Genomic DNA, 21,712 nt, shown 5'->3' with positions numbered 1-21,712 from the left:
CCGGCGCGGAGGGGCGGCGCGGCGCGGCGCCCGGGGGCCCCCGGCGGGCGGGGAGGCGAGGCAGCGGCCGGCCGCCCGGAGCCGCTGTCCACCGCTGAAGCTCCGGCCAAGGGCGCCGCGCTGCCCGCCTGGATGCGCCTCTACTTCTACGGGATGCACGGGATCACCCTGGACGTGCTCGAGTCCTCGGCGCGGCGCTTCGCCCGCAGCCCGGACCTCCGGATGCTGGGCTTCTCCTCGCCCTACCGCTGCCTCCTGCACTCGCTCACCCACTTCGCCCTGGAGAAGGTCTACCTGCAGCAGCGGCGCTGCCCCAGCGCCTTCGTCTTCAATTTCCTCCTGTACCCCTCGGCGCACGTGGGGCTGCAGACCCTGGCGGGACAGGCGCTGCTGCTCAGCCTGGGCGGCGGGCCGGGGGGCGCGGCGGCGCCGGGGCCGCTGGACCTGGCGCTGCAGTACGTGCTGGCGCTCTACCACTGCCAAGTGTTCCTGAAGCGCTTCCTGCGCTTGCGGTACCAGCGGCAGCAGCAGCAGCCGCAGCAGCGGCGGGGCGCGCCCCCCGCCCCTCTGGGCACCCGCGCCCCTGCGGCGGCCAGTGGCCGGCGGCGACGACCCCGCGGCCCCAGGGGCGCCAGGGGAGCCCCCGGCCAGGGGCTGCCAGACCTGTTCCGCTTTCTTTTCTTCGGAATGCACGGCTTTTTGGATGAGATCTTCTTCACCTTCTTCTTTAACGTGCTGGGGCAGGGGGACGGGGCAGCCAGCGGCCACACGTCGCTCTGGTCCTTCTTTATGTACGGCAGCTGCAGTTTCTTGGTGGACAAGCTCTACGTCCACCTCCACTACAGTCGCGGCTGGGGCACCTGGAAGAGGGTGCCCATTTACGTGATCTTCATCTACGTGTGGGAGTTGTCCTGGGGTCTGGGACTCCGCACCTGCGGCGCTTGTTCCTGGGACTATTCGCACTACCCGCTCAATTTCATGGGCCTCATCACCCTGATGTATTTACCTGGCTGGATATTCCTGAGCGTGTACCAGGACCTACTTTCCAACGTGTTGTGGGGGGTGCAGTACCTACCAACTAACTGAGACCCCCAAAAAAGGGTCACTGATTCCCCCGAATGAATGCGACTTATTTTTACACGTTTAAAACGGAGTGATGGTTTTTTTAGCCTTTTAATTTTTCTACGTTTTACTAAATTCTTCCATGTTTTATTCGACATTTTAGTTTTCTAACTATTTGGAACCTATGCATAATATAATACTTTGAAATATTACTCGAAACGTAACTCAAAGTACTTAACTCGTCAATATTTAAAACACTTATGAACCCAAACAGCAAGACCATTATACCTTAACATCGGAAAGCTGCAGTGTTCACTTACTTGGGCATAGGAGGGTGATAGCTACTAATCTTTTTTTTTTCTTTTGGTGAGGAAGTTCTTCGAATCAGAGACTAGTGATTTTTACAAGATTTGGGGAAATTTTCTGACTTGATGATTTGTTGACTTTCTTTTTAATCCAATTTCATTTTAATTCCTTGCCATATTTCCCAATAACTGCTGAAACTCAGTGTCGAGTACTCCTGAAACTACAGTTAATAGCTCTTAAAGTGCCTCCGTCTAGCACACATGTGAAAAGAAATTGACCAATGTGAAAAGACATCCTACGAATCCATTTTTACATAAGAAACCTTTTCTAGCAACTCCGACAGATGACACTGTGTTAAGATATTTGATCTCCATGTGGAAATGATTACTTTCCAGTGTGGTTTAGCCTTAAGCATCCATTGTGTTAACGTTGATCAGATCCTGTGTTTTCTATGGCTGTCAATTTTTGTTACTGTGCAATAATGTAAAACGTTTACCTTACATGTCCAAGGGCCAAGCGAAATTATAGCACCCTCAGTAGTGTTCTAAGGGTAAGGACTCTTTTCCACAGGGAGCTTCAAGAGTAGAAACGTTCCTTGGAATAAAATGAACCTGAATGTTCGCCCTAATTGTGTTAGGCCTAATTGTTTTCTGTGAATACAGATATATGTTTTCAGCATATTTCTGCCATGGCTCACTTGTAAACATTTTTCTTTTTCCTTCTGGGCCCACACAGAGTTCTTGGGCCAAGGCTGATGTGGTAAGGCGAATTATAAATCAATGATAGCTTTTTGATGACTCATTATTAACGTCTGGAAGCTCCAAAGTTAAATGAGGCAATGTAAACCATTTTAAGAAAACATGTCTAATCAATTAATAATGTACTTTAAGGTTGTTTGCTGTTTTTATTATGTTTAGAAAAAACAAGTAGAATTGAGTATGGCTTAGCTAAGGATGACTAATAGCTTCTCAGTTTTCATTACAAAGATAATTAGGAGAACTTACAATGTGTAATATGAATTGTTTCTTATTCAAATTATTAGCTCGCCTATGCTATAAAAAGGGACTTCTTTGTCTTTTAAAAGAATGTTTGCTATGGCAGTAAACACAGATATGTATTTAGATTTAAATCAGGCATAGTTCTAAGAATGTTATATTATCTTAATCCACTATCTGAGGTGAGTTAAATTATAAGTAATGTTGTGTAATCAACCCCATCTGTAAAATGGATCATGTCAAACATTATTTTACCCCATCAAAGCTTGAGTAGAAACTGTTAAAAGTAAGCTAAATGTATGCAGAGAATATCACTTAAGAAAAGTGTCACTTTATGACATTTGATCACAGGTAAAAGATTTCTGAAAACCCTGGGGAGAAAAAAGTGTGAGTGTAGACATTAAAGTTAGGCAGATGCTCAACAGAATATTTGTAATTCACATGTGACATGCGCATGAATCTGAGTTAAGTGTGGCTCCACTCCACACCACACGTTCCTGTGACTACTTAACCAAATTCATGACTTCTAAATACTTGCTACATGTAAGGATTTGTACTCATGCCCATCACATGCTGCTCCTCAGCCCTGCCCACCTGCTTACCAGCATTCTCAGGCCAGAAATCTGTCAGGAAGTGGGAAAGCCTGCTATATTTTTGTTGGTTTTGCTTTTAATGTTAATCCTATTCAAAAGAAAGGTCAAGGTTTTCATTCATTCAGTTCGTTCAAGAAATAGTTCTTGGGCACCCACTATTTGTCAGGCACTTGCCTGGACTCTGCAGATAGAGTAGTGAGCCAACACAGACAAAATCTCTGTCTACGTGAAGCTTACGTTCTAGCATTTTGATTTATTTCAGAGTCTACTTATTTGCAAGGCTACAGTTTTAGTAATAGGCTTTAGTAGTAGTTGTTAGGAGGGCTCTCATCAGTCCTCTCCCTAGAATATCAATCCACATCCTTAAAACAAAAGCCCATTAACAGGCCCTCTGCTAGTTCTACAAAGAGCTGGTTCATATGTATTCAAGAAGTGATGATCCCTCTATTAACTCCGCACCTTGCTCTAAGGCTCCTCGCTCTGTGTTTACTCAACCTCTTAAAAGTGACATTTTGTTGCAACTTTGAACCTTTAAAGAAAAAGCGGAGAAAGGAAAGCACCATCAGATCAATCAATTTTGTTACTCAGTAGTAGTTCAGATATAGAAATGATAAGGCAACATAATAATACTTAATATTTAAGTAGCTCTTGCCACCTGCCAATAACTGCTCTATTATATATATATAAAAATCTTAAGTAAATATGTGTATATATCCATACATATCTTAAATATATATATCATATATATCTTAAGTAGATATATGTATAATCTTAAGTAAATATCTCTCTCAAGGTAATATATACGTATCATATATTATATATATACCTTTAACATATATATACACCTTAAGTGTATATATATATATTATATATATATGTATACACACACACACATTTACTTACACCTCTAACAACCCTCATTTTACAGATGAGAACAATGAAACTGATGCCCAAAGAACAATGAACCGCCCAAGTCATACAGCTATTGAGCATTTAGACTTGAATCCAAGTACGCTGGACCCCAGTGTCTGTTCTTAACAGCAGTGCTGCCCTGCCTCTGTCTACAGACCACTGGGATTTTGGGTCGTCTGTGGATTTCACCATACAGCCTGTATTGCTCTTCCCTTCCACTATCACAGTTACAACGGTAACTGTATAAAAGCCAGACACTAGTAGCAAAAACACTCTTTCATGTTGCCTTTTTGTTCCATGGAAAATAACAAGGGCGCTAATAGCAGATGTATAACTGACAGCCAGCCTAGTTCTAATCCTCAGATGATGGTCTTTATATTCAAAGGGGGAGCTGAAATAGAGTTCCTCATCTGAAGTCAGATAATCTTGAGTACAAGAAAATACACCAAAATGCAAGATACTTCATATCACAAGCTAGGAAAAATACATATAATTATTGTTATACGCTTAGTATAGTACTCAGAATGAGTGACTGTAAGAGCAAAACAGCCTCAAAATTAAAATTAAATTTTTCGCAGAGACATTTATTCTGAGTTTGATTAAACACTTTAGAATATAAGAAAATTCTTAATAGAAAAACATGGAGAAAAAAGAGTAACAAATATGGTTTTTGCTCCATTTTTAACTTATACAATGTTGAAATTTCTAACTAGAAGTGCTTTAAATTTTAAATCAATTCTATTCGGGCTCTGAATCTAAAGTGAAATACACCTTTTAAGTTTTTCATGTTAACAACAAATACAGAAGTTCCTAGGGGCTGGCCCAGTGGTGCAGCGGTTAAGTTCGCATGTTCAGCTTCTGGGCGGCACAGAGTTCACTGATTCGGATCCCGGGTGCAGACATGGCACCGCCTGGCAAAAGCTGTACTGTGGTAGGTGTCCTGCATATAAAGTAGAAGAAGATGGGCATGGATGTTAGCTCAGGGCCGGTCTTCCTCAGCAAAAAGAGGAGGATTGGCAGTAGTTAGCTCAGGACTAATCTTCCTCAAAAAAAAAAAGAAGAAGTTCCTATGTTATACAAAATCTCAAATAAGATTCATAATCCATTTCAATATTTCCGATATTTTAATAACTCAGTGTAATTAACTTTGAACATTATAGTACTATTTTTTCTTTTGAGGAAGATTAGATCTGAGCTAACATCCACTGCCAATCCTCCTCTTTTTGCTGAGGAATATTGGCCCTGAGCTAACATCTGTGCCCATCTTCATTGATTTTATATGTGGGACACCTGCCCCAGTATGGCTTCATATGTCTGTGCCCAGGATCCCAACTGGCGAACCCAGGGCCACAAAAGTAGGAACTTAACTGCTATGCCACCAGGCCAGCCCCTTGAATATTATAAATATTTGACATTTCATGTTTCAACCCAGCAAAACACAGCTTAGAAAAATACGACCTGTCCTTTGTTGTTTAAGAAATATTTCTAATTTGTTAATCCTACCACTTTGGAAAAAAAATTTCTACTGTTTTGAAATAGTCTCTGTTCACATGATGAACCCAATTCTGTTTAAGAAGAATGGTGAAGAAGAATTTTGGTAAACTCTTTCGTTCTATTTCCTCTTCCAAAATGCATAAAAAATCAATATACTTGGAAAGGAAGTTATAATACAGACTCGGAGTGATAAATCATTGTATCTAATATCTGAAAGCATTTTAACAAATCAATTATTGCTTATATTAAAAGGCATTAAAAACCTTTAACATTTTAAATTAATTTTAAATATACTACCTCCAATATATGTTCCACCAGTGTAATTGATCTAAGCTCCTTTACTGAGGGACAGTAAGAAGAAATACCTTTCACCTCCCTCCGTAAACACAAGCCCCAGTTTATGCTGAAGGGAAAGATGGCAGTAAAAGACGGTTCTGTTGTGTTGCCAGGTTTTTTCTATTCTTAGACTTGGTACCAGAGGAACCAACAAAAACAGCAATTGTCCTTGTGGACCTCTATTCACTAGAATTGGCCTCATTCTAATTTTTAACACTGAGGCATGAAGCTGTCACACAGGCAATGGCTTCCAGTCACTAGCAGCCCAAATTGTGCATTAACCTGTGATGCATATAGAGAGGTTTTTTCTCTTAATATAAAGAGAACATAAATATAGAGACTTTTTTCATTAATTTTAAAATTCCCTTTGCAGAAATGGTCGACTTATCAGTTAGCTACTAAAGAGAGAGGTGTGGGGGTGGGGGGGAGGCAGAGAGAGAGGCTCATCTTTGAAATACAGAACAGTTTAATTTCATCTCACTTCTTAACAATTCTGTTAGAATCCAAAAGTCACATGGACAACTTTCTCATTTAGAAAAAATCTATCTTTACCATGATTAAGGAGAATTAAGGGTTAAAAGAAACCATGAAAGTTAATAACATCCAACCTTCCATCCAAAGCAGGAATTTTTGCATCTCTGATAGATGGTTTCTCAACTCAGTGTGGACTATTCATGATGGTATTAATTGTGTTTTTCACTCAAAGACTAAGTGAGGGACAACCTGTTGACAGCTGAGCTGATGAACCTCACTGTCAACCCACGAAGGAAGGCTTCTCAAAGCTTTCAGGAGCTTGTATATACCACTCATCCTGCTTGTTTACCGCAAGGAAACATTTTCAAAGAAACTTTTTTTTTTCATTAAAAAAAAAATCAGTGTTTCATTCTTTTGCCATGATACTTATGGTCTGCTTATCATATCTTTTTGGATGATGCTTCCTTCACTGAGTCTAAGCAGCGGGCCTTTGAGAACGATGAGAGTAATTAAAATTACTTCAGACAAAAAAAAATTGGCTGCAGGTATAGAAGCAAAAGATTAAATAGTAGGAAACCGACTTGGGTCATTGAGTGCCAACCTGGTTCAACTCAGGAAGGGCCTTTGGCTGCTGCTCAGGGTTACCCACAGAATATCAACCGGGAGAGCTGCCTGGGAGCTTCCCCTGGCCAACCTCAACAGCCGCATCAAGAAAGGAGTTGAGAGGCCATAGGTGTCACAGAAGCAAATAACTAGCCAGGAAGGATGAAAGATGCCATAGATTATTAACTCTCTCATCCAAAAAAACCTTAGACTTACTATATTAAGGAAAAAACTAGCCTCACTTTTGATGGGATTCCAACAGACATTTGTATTATATACAAGATATTTTATTAACATATTATTAATATCTATGATGAAAATAAAACTAGTCTTACAAGATCTCAGATTTGGAACTTTAAATATTTGAAAAGTCGTTGTTAGAGAAAAATAATATTGAGAGTAACATGCAGAAAGTTTCTGTCATATCGTTTTGATTACCCACTAAATTTTGAGAAGGAAAACTAAATTAAATATGCTCTTGTACATTTCTGAAGGAGAATTATTTTAGTCTTAACCTTTTATTAGAAACAATGAATGGACAGGAAGAAAGAATAAATAAAAGAATTCCCTGGAGTACTTCAGAACAAGCACTCAGTTTCCAAGTACTTAAAAGCAAGAGTTTAACAAAATTTATTGTTGTACTTGCTTGTAATGATGATATTTTCAGCAAACAAAACAAAACACAAACAAAAAAATAATAAAGGCAGAAACAGAAGATACTGTATAGTGAAAGGAGTAGTGTTAAATAGCCCTAAAGAGCCCATGCATTGTTTCTCTATGGCTAAAATAATTCAGAGTTATGAATGTTATTCTAGGTCTTTCTACCATATAAGATTTGAATTACAAATAAAATTTTATATTTATGAAATACTGCACATCCTGGGCTTGGTTGGGGACCAAAATGTACACTTTATTGTGTTAATATTTATTCATCAAAATTTCTAAGTTTATTTTTTGTGTCATGATATTATTGGACATGATATAAAATTTTAATAATGTGTCATTGAAGTGTCTGCCCAATGCACAGGTAAACAGTGTACCACTTATTAAAATCTAAAATCATAGTTTAGATCTTGAGGAGATAACCAAAGGTCATCTAATTCAACTTCCAACCAATAGAATAATTCCTTCTATGTTATCTTTGATAGACGTCCTATCCTTTCTTGATCACTTCCAATGACAGAGATCATTATACTTACTGAGATGTCCCAGGCCAACCCATTTCCTTATTCTATAGCTTTGGTTGCTAGAAAGTTCTTGACAGTAAGACGACATCCGTAACTTTCACTCATTCTTCCAGGTTTTCCATCGATAGACAAACAGAGGACCAAAGGTTTGAGGAAAGCTTCCAATTCTGTCTTAACTGTCTTACTCCAGTCTAAATCTCCAAGATGTTTCAGCAATATATAACAAAGTATACAATGGTTAAACTATTTTCTGCTTTGATCTAGACGCTTTATTTCTGCAATTGGGAAAAAACATTGAGCACTGTTAGCTTTTTTACCTGCTCAATCACATCATTATTTCCATTGAATTTTCATTTCTCTAAATGCCCTAAGTCTCTTTCCTTTAAACTGCCAGTAAGCCGGTGATCCTCTTTAAGCACCTGAACATTCACATAAAAATAATTGGCATGGATCTGCGCTATTCCCATGCTCCCCTGAGTAGGACCTGAAAGTGAGTTAGAGAGAAAAGAAGGCAAGGAGAGTGAAGAACAGAAAAGTTGCCACTGAATTCACTCTTCATTTCTTTTGTTCCTCCTATTTTTCTACTCTCTTCTTTTGGGAGCAGACATATGTGTTTTCTTGACACTAAGCAAAGAACCGACCAAAAGAGGCGGTGCTCAAACATTTTTGTGTTGAACTTGTCTCAATTCTCACGTCAGCTATAATTCTACAGTGGATGCAGGAATTAGGGATGCCGCCAGATTTCAAGTGGACATTTATTTACAGAACATAAATAAGACCCACCATGTGCCTAGAAAAAGAGGTAGGAGTTGCTTAATCTTCTCACATTCTTCCCTGCTCTGCTCAGCAATTTCTTTCATCAGGCACAGAACTCAGGAAGTTCTCTAGGAGAGTTTAGCTACATTATGGGTTTGAAAATTTGGGCTATTCGGGGAACCTAACTACTCTTTAAAACAGTATTTCTGAAATATGGATTTTTAAAAAACTGACATGCACATGAACTAGTTGGCAGCATGTAACTACATGCCACTCCCCTAAAAACGGATTTGTCCCTTCCACGGCTTATTGATGCCTCTTGATTTTCATCATTATTTTTGCTGATAACCTTCTGGATTCTGGCAACTTTTGAATAGAGAAATGAAATAAAATATAAAATTAATTAAGTTTAGAAAATTGCTGCTAGTGGCAGGTAGTAAATATTTATGTTTTATTATATAAGAATTTGATTCACTTCTTGCTAGATTTCCAACTCCAAATATTATTTGGTGGATTGTATTAGTCAGGGTTCTGCAGAGAAATAGAACCAATAGCATGTGTGTGTATTTATATATATATATTAAAGAAATTTATTATAAGGAATTGGCTCACACAGTTATGGAGGCTGACAAGTCCTAAGATCTGCAGGGTGAGTGGGCAAAATGGAGGCGCAGGAGGGCCAATGTAGTTCCAGTTACTCCAAAGGCCTGAGAATCATGAGAACCAATGGTATTGTTCCAGTTCAAAGACCAGCAGGCTCAAGATCCAGGAAGAGCTGATGTTTCAGTTCAAGTCTGAAGACAAGAAAAAGGCCATATCATAGTTCTAAGCCAGTCAGGCAGGATGAATTCCCTCCTATTCGGAGAAGGTCAGTCTTTTTGTTCCGTTTAGGCCTTCAGCTAATTAGATGAGCCCCACTCACATTAGGAAGAATAATCTGCTTTACTCAGTCTATTGATTTAAATGTTAAACTCATCTGAAAACACCCTCACCAAATACTCGCAATATTGTTTGACCAAATATCTGAGCATCCCATGGCCCAGCCAAGTTGACACACAAAACTAACCATCATACAGATCACAGCATTTGAACCAATGGAGTAAAAATGAGCATAAGAAAAATTGAAGACAGTTTATTCATTCATCTATTCAACAAATATTTGAATGTGTACTGTGTGTTAAAAGATAAATAAGATACAGGTAATTCTTTTTCTCATGGAGCAAAGGATACAGATTTTAAAATAACAGTATGAGTGTTACAGAAAGATGCTGTTGGAGGAAATAAGAGGGCACCACCTAGACTGGAGAACGTGGTGGGGAGGTTCTAGGTGGAGGCCCAGCGTGCCCAAAGTCCTGGCAAGGGAGCACTGAGTAACTCAAAGCCCTTTGCGTCTAGTGGAGGAGAGGTGGAAGGATGAGAGAGAGCTGAAGCCAGAGGGGTAGGCATGAGGCAGGTCTTGAGGCATTATGGGCACACTAGAGTTTGGGGATCATTTCCCAAGAGTGTTGCCAAGTTACTTAGGGGTTTCGGCAGGCAAAGGACTGATCCACTTTGTGTTTTTTGATGAAAACTGAGATCAGAGAGGATAAGATTAGAGGCAGAAAAGGACCAGTTAGTTATGAGGCTGTTATATGAAACAGGTGAGAGATGACGGTGAGCCAGACAAGGATTGTGATGGTAAAGATGGACTAAAACACAGAGATTTGAGAGATGTTTAAGTGTCAGAATAGATGATATGTGGTGACAGGATGATTGCACAAGTTGAGGGAGAGAAACTGATGCAATTTCCCAAGAAGTGAATGCAGACTCCAAGCCTCGAGGATCTCCCAAAGTAAGTGAAGCAGGGAAGCCTGGAAGAGATGTGAGAATAAATGGTCGGGTAGGCAGGAGAACCAGAGAATCCAGAGAATGCGGTATCGCCGATAAGAAGAGAGAAAGAGGAGGAGGACGTGTTCAGTATCATCAAATTCAGCTTAAAATTAAAGCAGAATGAGATAAGAATCAATGACCATTGTATTCCAAGATATTCAGGAAGGCAGAGGGTAGGCAGAGATGAGAGGCTGTCAGACTGAAGTATATTAAGGAGTGCAACCTGAGAAACGGATGACAATGGCATAAATGACTTGTCTGAAAAGTCTGACTATGAAGTAGAGGGCAAAGACTGGCCTGTAGCTAAAGAGGGGTAAGGGGTGAGGGAAGAAGTTTTATCTTCGTAATTGGGAGATTTGTTTGTATACAAATCTTGGTGGGAAGGAGCCAAGACAGAGGTTGAAGGTATGAAATAGGAAGGGGATATAAGGTCTCAGGTTTAAGCATGATTAGGCATGATTGCTAACTACTAACATTGATGAGAGCTCACTCTTTGCCTTCTAAGCCTAAGTATCAATTTGTTTACTTCTCACAGCAATGTGGTGAGGAAGGAGTTACGATTATCTCCATTTTTACACATGCTATTACTGATACATGAGAGTTTACCATCTTGCATAAGGCTGTAAGTGGTAGGGCCATCATGTGGACTCCAGAAAGTCTGGATCCCAAGTTGCAGTCTCTAAACACCTTCACAGACACATGGAGGAAACAGGGAAGGGTAGAGAGGGAAAAAGGACCTCGGATTGGCACTACACTGAATTTGCAGTCTGCCCAATTTATTCAATCCGTTAAAGAACCCAGAGGAAGCTTCTGAAGTCAGGTCTACTCAGAAATAATTCAAATCCACATGTAATGACGAGCTTTTGTATTATTGACTCAATCATTCATTTATTCAGTAAAGATTTATTGAGCATCTACTATTAGCAGGCACTGAGAATGCTCTAGGATTAAAAAATGAGCAAATCTGATGTGGACTCTATCCTTGATACCCTACCTTATTTTATTAGTCAGCTTAGGGTGCACTGTGGAGATATCATATACCAAGTAGCTTAAGCAATGGAAATTTATTTTCTCATCGTTCTGGAGCCTAAAAGTCCAAGATAAAGGTCCAACAGGAGCAGTTTCTGGTGAGAGCTCTTTTCCTGGCTTGCAGATGGCTACCCTCTTGCTATATCCTCACATGGCAGAGTGACAGCAAGCTCTTTGGTGTCTCCTCGTAAAAGGACACTGATTCTGACAGATCAGAGCCCTATCCTCATGACCTCATTTCACCTTAATTACCTCTGTAAAGGCGCTGTCTAAAAATGCAGTCTCATATGAATTTGGGGGGGACACAATTCAGTCCATAGCACTTATTCTCTTTTAATTTCCACAATGACCCTGTATGGTTGTAATAGTTATTATTATTTTATTATTATTATTATCATCATTATTATCTACAGCTCATAGATGAAGTCAATGACACTTATCTGCCACACAGCTAGAAAAGGACATTAATGAGACCCACTTCAGCATACTTTTTAGGTAACATTTTCTGTCTCTCAGAAAGTGCAGGGCTGTATCACGAGACAGCAGAGAAGAAGATCTGAAAAAGAAAGAAGGAGCATCCTCTTCATTTTATTCTCTAATGCGACATAATCCAGGCGTCATTGGGTTTGCTTCTCTCCAGGGATGAGTTCTAGTTTGACCCATGCCTGATTTTAACCTTTCTTGGCATTCGTACACAGATTCTAAGTGAGTCCTCCCCCACCCTCATTTTCATTTTTTTCTTCAGAGTCTGCTTACTTGTTACTCAGAAAATTAGCTCTCTGGAAACATCTGATCACAGACACTGTGTCTCCGGGTCTTTCTGAGAGTTGAGTGTTGCCTTAGAGGGTAACTATACTTAGAACAAAGTCACTCAATTTCATAGAATGTATTTTGAGATTAGTGTTTAAAATATTTGACCAGTGTTACTCAAGAGTACAGAATCAATTTTCAATGTATTAGCACTGTTATTGGGTAACCACTTTTTCATTAAGTTTATAGGGTGTTTATCTCCATTTCAGAAACATGAATTCTTAATATTATTTCTAGATGATCTATAAATAACTCCAGATATGCCTGTCAATGTGATGTTCTGCTTTTGGTGGTATAAAATAGAAAACATAGATAACAAGGTGCTTAGTTTTCATAGCCAAATGAAAAAAAATTTTTTAATCCAGAAAATTGTGTATTATTTTGGAATCTGCATGCAAATCAGGTTATTTAGACAATATCAGAAGGAAATGGTGGCCTCCTTAGGAGCTGCTGTTTGAGATTTAAATGTTCAGTGTGTTCCTTCTTCAATTGAAACACAACAAAGGGACACATCCCTTATGTCACCCCTGGTGTTAGAAATCATCAGCCTTCCAAAAATACTAAAAATAGTCTGAGTGAAAACTTGTTGAAGCAATGAGGTGGACTTTTTGAAGATAAATAAATTCCAGACTTTTAGACTTGACCTCACAAATTGTATCACTGGGGTAATATGGTTACCTTAATGGTAAGAAATTCTGTTAGAGGTCAACTTGCTGCCCCCAAATAGTTCAAAGACATCGATAAAAACTTCTCAAAATGGAAAATGTCAGTGATTAAAGTTATCTATTCAAAAAGGCCTTTCTACAAAACCACTTTCTTTTCCAGTACCAAATTTTCTTGAATAGGCCCATTCACTAAATCAGTTACATGTCGATAAATAAAATTTGATAGTCAACTTTACTCTATACCAGTGCTGTCCAATAGAACATTCTGCAATAAGAAATGTTCTATATCTACACTGTCAAATATGACAGTCACTAACCACATGTAACTATTGAACAGCCTGAATGTATCTAGTTTACCTGAAGAACTAAATTTTAAATTATATTTAATTTGAACTAGTTAAAGTTAAATACCCACATGTGGCTAGTGGCTTCTATATGGAATAACACAGCTCTATGCCATATGTTTTAGTTTCCTAGTGCTATTATAAAAACGTATCACAAACTGAGTGTCTTAAAACAACAGGAATTTATTGTCTCACAATTCTGGAGGCTGGAGGTTGGAAATCACAGTGTCAGCAGGGCCATACTCCCTCAGAAATCTGTAGGGCAGAATTCTTTCAGCCTCTTCTAGCTTCTGGTGTTTGCCAGCAATCTGGCATTTCTTGGCTTGTAGAGGCATTGCTCCAATCTCTGCCCCCATCATCACTTGGCCATCCTATCTCTGTATGTCTCTGTGTCCAAAACTCCCGTTTCCTCATAAGCACACCTTTTATATTGAATTAAAGGCCCACCCAACTCCAGTATGACTTCATCTTAACTATTTACATCTGCAATGACCCCACTCCCAAATAAGGTCACATTCTGAAGTACTTGGGGTTAGGACTTCAACATATTTTGGGAGGGGGATGCATAATTCAACCCATAAAACCGTATTTTTTCTTTGAAAATTAAAAACTGGAAAAAATATTTTCTTAAGCTATTTATTATAGTTAAGGTCACTGAAGGGCTCCCATTTAAAATTAGGTCTGTGATCTCCTTATTGGCTCTGCTTTAATTAATATTCAAAATACTTTAGTTGAGTTCGGTTAAAACAAAATTAAAATTAATTCAGAGAAAAAAAATCCAGAACTAAAGATGTTTTAAATATCTTAGGATAACTCAAATTATTAGACAAAGTGCTTTGATATCTAAGGACTACTACAAGAAAATACGTAAGATTGTTTTTACTTTCAAAGCCTTTACATCGAGAACTAATTTACTGAAATCCTCTTCTCTTTAGTTCCCCAGAGAAAATGAACTTGTTGCTCCTTTTTCCCTAAGTTAGCACTTGAGAATAAAAATGTTTCACATTCAAATAAGTCTAGAAAACTCTGATTTAAACAGCATCAAAAAGTTTCTTTACTGTAGAACTTGTCCAAGATTTTATTAGCTAATACTGCCCTTGAGCTTCCAAGAGTTTATAGTATATACTATACAGTGCTTCCCCAGTTTTTTCAGTACAAAACAGATTTCTTGAGCTGTGTTCGTTTTGCTTTGTTTTGGTTTCTCAAAAGTACGCTTGGGAAAACAGTGCCCTGAATGTATCAACTAACATTCAACCTATCCCGTGATTCACTCTAAGCTTCTTACTGTTGGTAACTCTACAACAAAAGCACTCTTTTTGCCCAGGATTTAAATTTATTCAAAAAGTCTCAAAATTTAAGAGTAATTTGGGTTCTTCCTTCTTGCATACCTTATTTGCAGTAAATAATCAATTCTTCTCACATCTCCTTTGGAATTGTAGTTTATCTTCCTCTCTTTTCAATCCCTCAGCCTCCAGAAGAAATAGAAATCTAATTTAACAGTCTTATACTTCATCTCTCTAGCCCTAATTTCTATACAATCCAATCTGTCTAAACTAATCTTATTTAAATACCAATGTCATTACATTGAAGGAGAAATTAAAGCAGCTCTTTATTAAAAGTCTCATGGAAAATAATATTAGTTACTACTTACTGACTGTTCATTGAATGCCTAACATTATCAATTATTGCTTTATCAACCTTGGTTTGTCCTGGAGCCAGAGTAGAACAGAGACAGCCTAATCAGTTGGCTTGGAATCAGACGCTTCCCAGGAAAGCCCCTAGAGGTCCAAACAGGTTTCTCTATCTGCTTTTGACTTTCTTTGCCAGAACTATTGGTGGTTACCACCTAAAACGACAGACCCACCATTTCTTCTGACATCTATTTTCTCCTTTAAACTCTGGGGCTCCTCTGAAGCAGCTATTACATGCCAATCAGCTAAACTTGGATTCATCTCTCTAACTGCCCTTCTTAAAAAATTCTCCAAAGGATGTTAGTTGCTCTCTTAGTCTGCTTAGGCTGCTACAACAGAATACCATAGACTGAGTGGCTTATAAGCAACATACATTTATTTCTGCCAGTCCTGGAGATCAGGGCGCCAGCATGGCTGGGGTTCTGCTGAGAGCCCTCTTCCAGCAATGCAGAAGGCTGCCTTCTTGCTGTATCCTCATGTGGCAGAGAGGGCTGTGGGCTCTTTCTCTTCTTGTAAGGGCACTAATCCCATCATGGGGGCTCCACCCTCATGACCTCATCTAAACTCAATTGCCCCTCCTCTAAATACCAACACATTGGGAATTAGGGCTTATTAAATTAATCAAACAAGGAAGCTATTAGACTGAGGTGGCTCTAATGCCTTGGCAACCTACATAAGCAAACCAAAATCTACACTTGTAAATGCCTCACTGCTACGAAATCAAAACACTAAGGACAACCGATCACAAGCAGCCACGTAGGCTTTAAACTGTAGCCAATCAGTAATTTCCCTTCTCTCTGTATGTCTTTCCCCCGGCTCCTGTTGGAGGAGTGCTCCTAATCACTTCCAATTTACCACTGCCTGATTGGAATAAATTTTTGCTCAAATAAACTCTTAAAATTTTTAATATGTCTCAGTTTATCTTTTAACAGGCTTCAACACGGCTTTTAGGGGGACACCAACATTCAGCCCATGGCAGTTGCCATGTCTTCAGAGTTCTTTTTGGCTCATCCACAAAAAGATCAACTTGCCACAGTTAAACCATGTGGCTCTTTTTCCATGATAAGAAAGTTTGTTCGGGGTAAAGTTACAACCGGTGTATTATCTCTCATCAGATAAATATTGAGCGATGTAATTTTAAATCGTAATGCATAAGTTTATATCACAAGAGCTTCCCTTAGCAGCATTTCTGTTCCTCTCCAATTGTATTTCTCACCAAAATGTGGGCCTATTCTTGGGGATCCACTAGTTTCTAAGCTAGTTTGTTTTTTTCTTTAATTTTTGCCTTTCATTTTAGTGCTGTAACTAAGTCCTGTATCCCATACTCACAGTCCTGCAGTGCCATATCATTGCCTGTATTAATAGTTCTAGTCATTATTGTGGCTGCTATTGCAGCTGTACCAGGTGGAAGGGCAATGACTTTAAAGTACAATAGACAAATTAAGTTTTCCCAACAGTGCACATGAAGAAAATGACTGGAAAATTGATTTATCACAATGTACGTGGTAATACAGGGGAACTGAACCCAGAGGAGGTATACCATAGTCATCTTACACGCTGAAGTGCCAAATCACTTCACTTCATCAGCACCCAAAATACCTTCCCCACCCCAAGAGCAGTAATGATTGAATTAGATGACCAACCAAAGTAGATTTAGTTAACGCTAAATGCTAAATTTATTTTCAAGGGAAGAAAACAATATCTTTATAGAGTTATCTAGTACCATCTCATTAAAATTGGCTTTTGTAATCACTCAGTAGATTTGGCTATCCTGGGGAAACAATAACATCAAAAGATTCTCAGAGGCATTAATACTAGTGAGTTATGGAAATACAACATTTGTGAACAAGTGGATAGAAACAGATGGAACAGAGCACAATATCAGGAGCTACATCTTCTTATTCTGTACCTAATAACTGTAATCCACTTCCGGCAAAACAACACCATCCATGCTATTAAATTAAAATTTTAATGTTATTGTCTCATGGTTTGCTTTATATTAATGCATAGATTTGTTTCAGTTTTATAGTTGTGTAAGAGCTATAAACACAAGGCTTCATTCCTATTTTTGTTTGCTCATTTTATTTAAGCAGTTTCATAATAAAAATTATATCCATGATAAGATTCTTCTCTTTAATGGGAGTTTGTGATGTAAGCTTCAGAAACATGGTTCTGCAGTTTTCACAGTTTGATATAACCTGTTTTTCGGATGATCTTAATACCTTGAGCTGCAGCTTTACCTAAATAAATCTTTTAAGCAAAGAGTAAAACGGTTTCCGATGGAGATACATCTGTGCGTCCGGCCTTAGCTTAGCACTGTGGAATGCTCTTCTTAACACCATTGCATTTCTAATTCTCCCTATGAAACTGGGAGGAAATTGGAGAAATGGAAAATAAAAGAGTGATAAAAATAAACTGTGTAAGTTTGAAATTAAAGCAGTGTCCTCTGTATTAGTTTATGGTAAAGCTCTTGAGAGACCAAAACTTTGAAATTCAAATGTGAGATCTGGTGTATTTGAAGGAAGCGAGTGTAGTGCAAAGTTTTACATATCCTTGGGTGTGTGGGAGGAAGCAAAAGGGAAGGTGTGAAGAAAGCCGGTGTTGTTCAGAAAGAATAGGATGTGCCTTCCCTGTGTCTGATGGTGCTGTTGAGAGTCCCATAACCTCGTTCACCTCTTTCCTTTTAGAGTCTTTCTTCTGTTATTGGCCTTCTACACTCCCTGCTCCCTCTCATGTGCTCTCTGTGGAATTCATGCATGTAGATACAGTACCAACCCTGGGCTCCACCCTGATCAGTTACTATTTGATTAATGAATGACCTTTTCCTGTGGAATCAGTTCCTGTTGGCATCCACATAAATTCAAATGTAAATTAACCTTATCTTTTTGTGTTCAGTCCTCCTTGAATTGATCAAATAAATGGTGATATAAAGTTTTCACACGGAGATTGCATAGGTAAATCTAAGATCTAGTGTGTCAATGTGTAAATTGACTCTTCAGTTCACTTTCCATTAAAAACTGGCCTCAAATTAGAGAGGGAGACTTAGCTAGGATTTATCAGGGATAAAAAAATTATTCCATAAGGCACACTAACGATGGCATTAGCCTTTGCTGTGTGTTTTCTCAATTGTGTGTGAAACTGCGATATCCTCCTTCCTCCCCTCCACCCAGCTGGCCAGATCTAACTCAATTTAAGTACCAGGAGGCACTTCTTAATAGAAACTTTTAAGTACACTTTTACCTATTGAAGTTAGGTTTTTGTAAAAAAAAAAAAAACCACTAGATAAGTAACACATTTATTTATCACAAAATTCCACAATCATAAGACTTCCTTTAAAATTTGACAGTAATCATGCCAAACTTCCAGCTTCATTGGTGAAAGTAGGTATTAAGTACCCTTTTTCTGTAACCACAAGTGGATAGGTGACTGCATCCTTCACAGATTCTGTCCTTGATGGAGCATGTGGACTTCACTGGGATGAGAATGGAGAGTAGATGGGACATTCCAGTCAGAGGCAGGGAGGTAGGAAACCAAGGCCAGAGTGGCTGCCAGGTGAGCTGGGAATAGGGGTCAGACTGTGAGGAGATGTGTTTTCTGTGCCAAGGTTGGATTTATCCCGTGGATACTGAGTGTTAACTGAAACAAGAGAGGGAACCATCTGTAAGCAGACACGGATTTTAGAAAGATTACTCGGATTAGCAGGGGGAGAATAGTACATGACAGAGAAACCAGGAGGTCGCTGTGATAATCCAGGTGGGCAGTGCTGAGGATCTGAGTGGAGGCTGTGGCAGAGTAGACGGGAGAGTTATTTGCAAAGTAGGTTCTGGAGATTTACAGGATAGGGCAAAAGAGGGGTGGCAGGGACTGTGATGCAAAGATTTTTAGTCATAAATTTGTGGCAAATCCAACACCGCATCATACTCATCCTTTCCTTTCTTTTTTTCTCTCTCTCTCTCTTTCTTTATATTTATATATTTTTTACTGAGGTAAAATTGGCATACAACATTATATTAGTTTCAACTGTGCAATATAATGGTTTGCTCTCTGTATATATTGCGACGTGATCGCCACAGTAAGTCTAGTTAACATCTGTCCCCATACATAGTTACAAAAAATATTCTTGTGATGAAGATGTACTCTCTTAGCAATTTTCAAATATGCACAATAATATTATTAACTAAGTCACCATGCTATACATTACATCCCCAGGACTTTATATTTTTGTCTTAAAACACAGTAGTGTTAAGACTGACAGAACTGCCACATGTAAAAAATTCCCATGATTTTACTGTATTCTACATAAAACAGATAGCTTGCATGATTTACTTTTCTTGTTTTTTTATTTTAGTAAGCATTCACTTTGCCAGATGCTGGCTTGCCTCCTCTTTTAAAAATGCTTTATATATATTGGGTGACATTAAGGACCTAACAAAAGTGCCTAACAACCTTGTAAACTTATTATTCAAGGTGAGGTGAGATTGGAGAAGCACCTCAAGGTGTCTAAATGGAAACTGACTAACCTTGGGCCATCTGAGGTCACAAACCTGCTCCCTGGAGGGGCACTGGGATGCCCAGGAGCCTTTCCTTGGCCCACTCCCCAGAAAGTGCAGCTGTCAAAAGGTATTTTAATTAGCACAATAATCCTAATATTTTCACACCAATTGAGAGGCACAAAGCAACTACTGGCAATTGCAAATTAAGTGCCTTAGAAGTAATCGAAACACAATGCAGGTCTGGGCAATTTCAATCTGTTCCCAGGAGGAAATAACAGAATTTAAAGATTGGCGCTGGCAAGTTCCAGGACCTGGGGTCAGAAAATAAGCAGAAACAGTGCTTCCCAGCAAGGCACAGAGTCTGTTTCTTCCCCACCACCTATTATCTTCCCTCTGGCTCCTGCAGTCTGGGTTTCACAGTGTGTATTTTTAGCAAGAGAGGTAAGATACCCCTCCTAATTGCAGCTTGCAAGAAGGCACTATGATGAGAGCTATGTTAAGGACACTTCCAGGAAGGCACAGACGCGCTGGGTGAAGCCCCAGGTCTAATGGCTGCAAATCCTTCAGTGGATCCCTATTTTTCTACCCCAGAGAGTATGCGTATGATCTGACTCTGAGCCTGTTACAGACAGATCTGTGCTACAATTTACCAACCTGCATGGGAGTTCTAAGAAGGGAGAGCCCTGCCACCTGACCTGTTTCCACATTGCCCAAACAAAAAGTGAAAAATCCATTTAGCCATAGGCTATAGAAGTGCAAATAAAAAAGAGGGAAGAATTTAGTGATAGAATACCTCAGACTGGATTTACGGTTGTACGTAAACACTGCAGTTTTCTACTTGTCTTATCTGTTATCTCAGAGTTAAAAGATATTCAGGTTAAAACGAAAACATCACAGAAAAATAAAATTGTCTTATTATAATACTACCTATAAATGGTAAATATAAACATAATGCATATAAGTGTATATTAACGGCCTTCTTATATTAGTCTGGAGGTTCTGCTGATTACTTTGCAAGGTTTATTAAGTGATTTATACAGCTCAACTCTTTTAGATTTTTTAACAGACAAGCATTTCTTAAGGTAATTTGCTTAAAATTTTCAAACAGAAATTTGTAAGTCTTTCCTCTTTTAAAATGTCCTTGCTTTCTTGAATGTATTTATTGTTCAGTGGCTCCTAAAGAATGATTAAATTAACATGTTATGCCCTATGTTAACAAACAAAATTCAACTGAGTAAATGTGAAGATCTAACTGGCTTTATTCAAAAATTCGTGAATGGGGCAGCATCCCATCTAGCAGACAGAAAGGAGCTCCGAGGAGCTGTTCTAAACGGAAGGCTTTTGTATGCAGAAGAGGGCAGAAAAAGGAAGTTTCTAGCAAGGAGAGGATTGTTTCAGGCAAAGTCACCTTCCTATGGGGGAAGGCAGGGGTCTATCAGGCAGATTACCTCGCTAGAGCTGACCAGGTAATTCCAGATTGACTGGTTGAAGGTCACGTTCCCGGGAGAGCCTGAACTGCAAAGAGGTTAGGCATTAAGTCCTGGTTTGCTGACGTGGTGCTTAGCACAGTGACAAAAGCACAGTCCGTCTTGGACCTGTTGTTTCTTTCCTAACACTTGTTAAAAATTTGTGAAATATGGATATTACTTCACTCCAGGAATATTTATTAGGAATAAAATTCATTGGTGTATTTTTATCAGTCAAATATCAATGTAGTCTCAGAGCAAGATATTTTCATGCTCTGCTTTAAGGTTCAAATAAGTTAGTTAGATTTTATATTTTATGACATTTCTTTTTTCAAATGGATCTACCCATTTCTATGGCACAAAATTCAAAAAAGAGAATGAGAAGAAAGCAAGAAAACAAATCAAATTGAAGTGTTTTGATATATTCAATACTGCCTTGAAACATGCTTTTAATACATATTTTCTGCAAAAATTCATGGGTAGAATAAAGAAATTGCTTATGCTTTAGCAAAAAGCCACTAATTGAGATACCTCAACATAAATTGACTCATGTATACTAATCATTAGATGTTTTGTTGTGTGGGGGACTGGAATTGGCCACCCCAAGATATGCATCTTTTTTTTTTT

The 21,712-nt window shown here is 38.9% G+C and overlaps 1 protein-coding gene across 1 annotated transcript in view; it reads left to right on the top strand.

Annotated features, from left to right (window-relative positions):
• The window catches only part of TMEM229A (transmembrane protein 229A), a 4,586-nt gene extending 920 nt beyond the window's left edge, over window positions 1-3,666 (top strand). The window contains exon 2 of the mRNA XM_046668942.1: window positions 1-3,666. Coding sequence (XP_046524898.1) covers window positions 1-1,086 — 1,086 coding nt within the window. The 3' untranslated portion in view covers window positions 1,087-3,666.
• Window positions 3,667-21,712: the final 18,046 nt, after the last annotated feature.

The sequence above is a fragment of the Equus quagga genome, chromosome 8 (assembly GCF_021613505.1).
Source record: "Equus quagga isolate Etosha38 chromosome 8, UCLA_HA_Equagga_1.0, whole genome shotgun sequence".
Taxonomy (NCBI): Eukaryota; Metazoa; Chordata; class Mammalia; order Perissodactyla; family Equidae; genus Equus; species Equus quagga.
This window is presented reverse-complemented; position numbering and strand designations above follow the sequence as displayed.